Genomic DNA, 7,874 nt, shown 5'->3' on the forward strand with positions numbered 1-7,874 from the left:
GCCGCTGACATTCAGCGTAGATTTTCGCTGACCCTTGATTTATGACATTTCACGGTATTCCCTAAACGGCAAAAAGCAGCAAAATGAACAAGAAACAGCAGCTATCTCGACTAAAGAATTCCATAGTCATTGCTTAGCATTTTTATAATTATTTAAATCTAGTAAATAATATGAATTCATGGTGAACATTTTTCAGTATAACTACTGGCAGAGCACTAAAATTTGCTTTGCTTTGAAACAAGTTTTTTTGAAGAATTTAAAAAATATATTTCTCTGGGACTAATGGGCATTGAGACTGAAAAATTGTTAGTTAGAGCTATTCAACAAAAAAACAGAACTCATTTTTTTAGACAATATTTATTAAAAATTTCAAACAAAGTAAAATTTAACAATTTAGAACTTTGATAAACTCTTAATCAGGTTTATCAACGTTTTTCTTATTTTGTACCTTTTTAAATTTTCTCTTAAACCCTGGTTTAACTCTCTTTGCTGATTTTGTTTTCTTTAAATCAGATTTTTCTTCCTGATCAACTGCTTTCCTAAGGTTAACCAAGGACTCCTTATACTGTTCACCCAACGGCTCCAAGTCTTCTTCAGATATTTTTATCTAAAAAAAATAAAATTACATTTAAAAATTTACATAATTATTTTTATTATATTCTCGTAATTACCTCTTGTACATTCGTTTTATCAGCTTGTTTCAACAGGGATTTAAATTTTGAAACTTGTGAACTATGCAAGAAAGTCACTGTTAAACCCTGCTCACCAGCCCTTGCTGTCCTACCAGCTCTATGAATGTAAGTTTTTAAATATTTTGGTGCTGAATAAGAAATAACACACTGTACACCAGGGAAATCTATACCTCGAGCTAATGAATCAGTAGATATCAACCTAAAATCAAAACAATTAATCTTCTTCATTACCAAACTTAGAAAAAAAACTTACAAATCAATACTTCCTTTTGAAAATTGATCTATTAATTCAATCCTATTTTTTGGCTGCAGATGAGACGATATTTCTTGAACAGATATTTCATCTTTAAACATTGCTTTCAGTAAAATTGTCAATCTATGCGTACTCTCTACTGAATGTGTAAAAATAAGGGTCCTCTTCAAATTCTCCTGTTTGATAAACTTAAACAGAACCAACGGTTTCAAATCCATAGATGTTTCAATGTATTTTTCTGTAAGCTCATTAGGTGTGGTATATTTTCCAACAAATGTGTCTGATTTGGTTTCTTTCAACTTTTCTGCAGATCCCTCTTCTGTCTCAACAATAGAAGTAAATAGTTTAGGTTGGAAAAGTGAAAGTTGTTGAAGTTTTTCGGGGTCTTGAGACAGAGTAGCTGAAAATAGAAGTTTTTGCGGTGGTCTTCTTTTCTGAAGTGCAAATTGATTTAAAATTCTTAGAGGACCTATAAAACAATATAATATTCAGCATAAAGATATTAAAAATTAAGTATAGTAACCAATAACCAACCTTCCGGGGATATATGCCTCTCTAAGTGATAAAGCCAGTCATTTTGTACGTTTTCCAAAACTCTATCAGCCTCATCAATAACTAAAAATTCTAAATAACTCAAATCTAAACCCTCAGTTGACTTCAAATGATCTACTAATCTTCCAGCAGTACATATTAATACATCTATTTTAGTTACATACCCAAATGCTTCATCTAGAATCATTTAACATAATACATAACATAAAACGTACATTGTAGTAATGCTTACTTTTAACAAGAATTTGTTTCTGTTCTACTTCGAAGCTGTTCTGTCCAGTAATAAGACAAACATCTATATTAGTTCCAGCTATGTACATCTTAAATGTCCCATAGACTTGTCTGGCCAGATCTTGTGTAGGAAGAATAACGAGGGCCCGAATTTTCTTTACAGAATACTTTTTTAATAGTTGAACGATTGGTAAGACAAAAGCTAAAGTTTTTCCACTGCCCGTTGGTGCAGAAACACAAATGTCTCTGGGAAACATTATATCAGAATGTCTGGAATATAATAAAAATAATATAACACATATTAATATATTATTTAAAAAGTGTAACCGTATATTACTTGTTACTTTCTAATAACCAGGGTATAACTTCAGCTTGAACTGGAAACAAATTCACAACGCCATTGGATTTTAACAAGGACCTAAGGTGTTTATCAATGATCTTAAAACTGGAAACTTTTGATTCTAACTTTTGTAAATTTACAGAGATAACAGTAGCGTTTGTAAGCCATCTAGGTAAAACTCTTTTTACCTTAAAATATTACATATTACTTTAAAAACGATAAATTACAAGTTTAAAGACATATCCTACCTTAGATGTTTGTTGAAAATTATCAACACCTAAAATTGTAAAACCTTTTACATCTTCCTGGTCTATTTTCCTTTTCTTTCCTTTTTTCAGCTTCTCTACACTGTCTTCTGTCGAATCCGGTACAGGATCTTGTAACCTATATGTAGCATTTGGTTCTGTAGTATCGTTATCAACAAATTCATCGATATTATTCTCCGGAACTGGTACAATATTTTGCTTTTTTTCTTTGGCCTCCCTTTTAATTTTCCTAGCTAGCGTTGTTCTTTCTATTGCCTGTTTGGTCTTTTGTTCCTTCTCTTTTTGTTTGTTTCTGAGCTTTTTATTTCGCTCAATTTTCTTTAAAACTCTGTTTAAGTTATCGTTTTCTTGGACCGGTTCGCCTTCTTGACTCTCGTCATGTCTTTAACAAACCATAAATTAACATACATAAATTTAAATACATTTAGTTTATATACGTACCTATTTATTACAAATAATTCCATATTTAAAGCTTATTCTTAAGTTAAAAAAAAATTGTTGTTTATCGAAAACCACACGACATTTTTGAGGTTATTTAGTTAAAGTTCTGACCACAGATCAAAGAGAAGAATAAAAAAAGTATGCAACTAAATAATTCTTTGGGCACCATAATTTTTTTTATTTATAACAGTTTACAAAGCTTTTTATAATTAAATAATAATTTGAATCAACAAACTAGTCATGCTTTATATTTTATATTAGTTTCGTTATAATTACTGAATCCAAATGTTGCTTTGAAGTATGACCAGTATGTAAGTTAAGACACTTCCTGTGATCTAAAAATGTATACATAATACATTTAACATTAAATACAGTTATATATAGAACTGGAAATCAGCAATAGCCTATAAAATGTTAAATCTATAGATATAAAGCTCTTAACAAACTGTTTAGCCTAGAATAAACACTTGAAATACAGTGAAATGTTTGGTCACCATTTTGTCAAGAATTTATCGAAATATTCTTCCGTTAATTTTGTTGTTTTGCAAAATGCTCTGCAAGCATGTTTTTCTTTTATTTACTATAAATTCTTTATTAAATAATGATATATAGGCCATATAATTATAAAAAACGTTATTGTTATTTATGTAAAATCTAAATCTTTCACTCTCGATATTATTTCTGGTCATCATTGTGTCAAGAATTTAAAAAAAATCTTATTCTTTAACAGATTTACAAAATTAAACTGTTATTTTTTACTATGAGGTATTATTATTTCTACAAGAAAATTATACATGCCTATTACTGGTAATGATAATTTTAATTTCAAAAAATCTTTGTACCGAGTGTCCTATTTTGGTAGCCATATGTAAGAATATTGATTTACTTACTGGTCCAACGATGTTTATATCCATTTCGAAAAATCCATTGGCTGTGAAATGTGTCGGATTAATGATTTTCCTTAAAAATATACATATTTGTCGCCTTTCTTCAATTGAACTATTTCTCAAGATGGACTCCATTAAGATAGTTCTCAGAAGTCCAATCTGAAAGTACCTATAATATTAAATTTACATAGAGTCTAAAATGACTTAATAATTTAAGTACACGAAACTGTCGACAACACTGCATTATAACTGATTGAATTAGTTGATAGACTGCAGTACATATCACAAATAAATAAATTTTTAGTAAAACATAAAACTTTTAAAAACAATAATTATTAAATTTAACATATATTTTATTGAATTAAATATGAATATGTGATATTTTTTACTTTATCTGATCACAAAATCCCGAGTACTAGGGCCTTATTTTATTAATTACAAAATAGCAGGGGCGTATTATGGGAGGGGTGTCACCCCCCTCAGGAACAACATTATATACTGGGTGCATCTCAAAAGTGGCTCACCCCTATCTACGTCAAGCAGTTTAAGCAGAATCGTGGTTAAGATATACCCAACTTTTTGGAACACCCTGTATGATTTTTTAAAAAAATTCAAAATCTGTAAAAAAACCAAATAAATTATGCTTGTCCAAGCGTTTTCCGACAGACTGACCGTTTTTTAAATAACAAATATTGTAATATTCGAGGGGCGTTATCACCCTCTTGAAATTTGAGATTCGAGAAACCTCTCCTTATCGAACCTCTTCACCCCACACTCAATCCGTTTGCCAGAAATCAGCTTTAAACGTCAAGCAGTTTAAGCAGAATCGTGATTACTCAAGGGTCATATTTCATGAAACACCCTGTATAAATTTATAAAATATCTTAAAATGTGTAAAAGAACAAAATAAAATATACATGTTTAAGAGTTTTTCCGAAAAACTCACCGGTTTTTAAATAAAAAAATATTTTAATATTTGAGGGATGGTTTCACCCCCTTAGAATTCGAGTTTCGAAAAATCCCGTCTTATCGAACCTCTACACCCTAAAGTCAATCTCTTCAAAAAATTAGCTTTTTACGTCAAGCGCTTTAAGCAGGATCGTGATGAATCAACAACCAGATTTTTCGTAACACCCTGTATACATTTTTAAAAAATCTTAAAATATGTAAAAAACAAAATAAAATATACGTGTTTAAGCGTTTCTTCGGAAACTTGACCGTTTTTTAAATAAAAAAATATTGTAATATTTGAGGGGTGGTTTCACCCTCTTGGAACTGGAATTTCGAAAAATCCCTTCTTATCGAACCTCTACACCCTAGATTCAACCTATATGCCAAAATTGAGCTTCTTACGTTGAGTGGTTTGGGCAGGATCGTGATTAATCAGTATGGCAGTCACTTAAGGATTTTATATATTAGTATAGATTAAGGATTTGTGATTGTTTTTTTTTTGTTTTTCATTGTCTTTTTCAAAATTTACAAGTGTTTATTTTCTCCTATGGGTATTTTGCTACTGTAAAGCCGCGTCCAAGCTACTCGATACAAAACGTTCGCGAACATATATAATTCACAGTATATATGGTGGGTTCATACAGCCAAATAAAATAAAATAAGAATAAAATAAAATAAGAAATAAGGAATTCTTATTTGTGTGCGTTCATACAGTCAAATAAAATAAAATAAGAAATATATATTTGCTCATGCGCAGTACGATAAGGCTGGATAAAAGTTAACTTTTACGATTGTTTATAGTAATTTTACTATTTATAGTATATTTATTTATTCGTTGCCTACTATATTATACATTTTACTTATGTGAAATTATAAAATAAATTAAATCAAACTGAAAATATTTGTAGGTTAGAATTAAGCGTGCGCAAAGCCGTTTTCACATAAAATAAAACAAGAAGTTAAAAGATAAAGACTTCTTATTTTATTTGTTATTTTATTTGGCTGTATGAACGCATGTACGGTATCCCATATAACCAACTTTCTTATTTTATTTTATTTTATTCTTATTTTATTTTATTTGGTTGTATGAACCCACCAATACTCGTAGCAGCAGGTCGTAAACGACGGCACAGCCCATCGCATCGGTCCCGAGGACTGAGGTGCGGGGAAGAATGCGACAACCAGTTTGCTCTATAGATCTAGGATGCGTTTAGGTAGTCGCTGTTTTTTCAAAGTGCCCGGATTTCGAGTGCAAGCATTTTATTAAATAAATTAACTGGTAAACAGTTTAAGAACTTTTGTCGTTGAAGAATCAATATTTAGCAGGCGGAGGGTCATAGGGGTCCTTTGGTATATTATTCGTTATAGTCTATTTTTAAGACCTGTATTTATTTTCAGCCGATTCTACCAGGTGTTTCTCAAAAGGGGCTCACTTTTTTACTTTTTTATTTTTTCAGATAATACAACGAAATTTGGTTTGTTAGTATATGACATAAATCGGGATTGATTGACGTATTCAATTACCTTCGGTCGCTTCCTGTTTCACCGGAAATGACTACAACTTTGTATTTTTAGATTGTATCCTAAGTACTTTTTACTTTATTTGTGATAGAAAATGACATTCTGAATAGAATGACATACTATACGTCAATTTTAGACAATTCCAATTAAATAAAAATAGCATTTTAAATTTCAGTCTAGAGTGCCAAGACTGAGTTAAAACTATTAATTTGTAATCAAAGAACTTTGGAAACATATATTTGATCATTCTAAATAGAATGATATATTATATGTCAACTTTTGACATTTTTAATAATTAATTTATAATTATATAATTAATAGTTAATTTAAAAATGGCAATAAATAAACGCAACGACAATTTTACTCCAAATACCAAGTATGTGGTACCAAATTATTTGTAAAAAATGATTTTTCCAAATATGCTGAGCCAGCGTCGTACCATTTGAAAAATTTGAGTCATCATTAAAAATACGATTTGGGCATCTTTTAAGCGGTCATGAAAGGATACGAAAGAAAATTACACGATCAAATATATGCTTCCAAAGTTCTTTGATTACAAATTAGGTATAATGTTCAACATAGAAAAGAATTACTTACATAACTACAGCTTATTTTTATCCCGGCGTTCAAATCAAAGGGGTAGAAATTGAACGTAATAAGCGAAGTAAGTTTTAATCAATACAGAATCCTAATTTTCAGCACTGTTTAATTATTTGGATAATAGACACAATTAACGATAGAGATGGAACAATGTGATTACAACATATAAAGATAGGTACGTTGTGCTTTTTAAATTTATAAATACCATACAATCACAAAAAAATGGCGTCAAAGACGGCTAAGAATGGCAATCAAAGATAATTTGGGCCGGATCATTTTGGTACTTGTACTCATTTTTATTTTTTAACGGTCATTGCAGTTGGTCTTAACAAGGAAGGTTAGAGAAGAACTAGTTTATACTACCTTAAATGTTAATTGTTGTCCTTAATATAATATAACACCACCTATAGTTTTTAAGACACTTTATAATTAAATTACCTTAAAACCTTCAGATTAAATCCATGTATACCGGGTGCGTCTCAAAAGTGGCCCTATAACTATTTTATTTTTTTCAGATAAAAAAACGAGATATGTTATGTTAGTATATGACATAAATTAGGATTAATTGACGTATTCAATTATTTTCGGTCACTTCCTGTTTCATCGGAAATGACTAGAACTTTTGATTTTTAAATGGCACCCTCGGTATTTTTCTGCTTTATTTGTTAGACAATGACAGTCTGAATAGAATGACATATTTATATGTCAACTTTTGACATTGTTACTTAAAAGAAAATTGTATTTTAAATTTTAATCTAAAGTACTGTGTTAAAAACACTAATTTTAATCAAGGAGTCTTGGAAAAATAGGTTTGATCGTCTAATATTTTTCGTGTTTTGTCCTGGCGGTTAAAAGATGTCCAAATCGTATTTTTAATCATATCTCAATTTTTCTCAAGCGGAACTAAAATGGCTCATTAGCATATTTGGAAAAAGCATTTTTTCACAAATAATTTGGTACTACAGATTTGATATTTCGAGTCAAATTGTCGTTATGCATCGTATGTTGCAATTTCAAATAAACCATATACGAAAATGTCAAAAGTAACAAAATACCGAGTGTGCCATTTAAAAATCAAAAGTTGTAGAAAACAATTGAATACGTCAATCAATCCTAATTTATGTCATATATACTAACGTA

General features: G+C 30.0%; 1 protein-coding gene across 1 annotated transcript; it reads right to left on the bottom strand.

Annotated features, from left to right (window-relative positions):
- Window positions 1-367: 367 nt before the first annotated feature.
- LOC115879822 (probable ATP-dependent RNA helicase Dbp73D) lies at window positions 368-2,886 on the bottom strand. Its single transcript, XM_030896830.1, has 8 exons — window positions 2,776-2,886; window positions 2,317-2,716; window positions 2,066-2,256; window positions 1,730-1,998; window positions 1,480-1,674; window positions 946-1,414; window positions 672-891; window positions 368-607 (listed from the first exon to the last, which is right to left on the bottom strand). The coding sequence occupies exons 1-8, from the start codon at window positions 2,796-2,798 to the stop codon at window positions 413-415; spliced, it is 1,962 nt and encodes a 653-aa protein (XP_030752690.1). The 5' UTR covers window positions 2,799-2,886; the 3' UTR covers window positions 368-412.
- Window positions 2,887-7,874: the final 4,988 nt, after the last annotated feature.

The sequence above is a fragment of the Sitophilus oryzae genome, unplaced genomic scaffold (genome assembly GCF_002938485.1).
Source record: "Sitophilus oryzae breed Bouriz unplaced genomic scaffold, Soryzae_2.0 scaffold_1588_pilon_pilon, whole genome shotgun sequence".
Taxonomy (NCBI): domain Eukaryota; kingdom Metazoa; phylum Arthropoda; class Insecta; order Coleoptera; family Curculionidae; genus Sitophilus; species Sitophilus oryzae.

Coding starts and splice junctions, on each gene's coding strand:
- LOC115879822 (XM_030896830.1), bottom strand. CDS start 2,798: ATGGAATTATTTGTAATAAATAG. Junction 1,675..1,729: donor GAAACAAATTCTTGTTAAAA/GTAAGCATTACT, acceptor AAATGATTCTAG/ATGAAGCATTTGGGTATGTA. Junction 892..945: donor TCAAAAGGAAGTATTGATTT/GTAAGTTTTTTT, acceptor TTTTGATTTTAG/GTTGATATCTACTGATTCAT.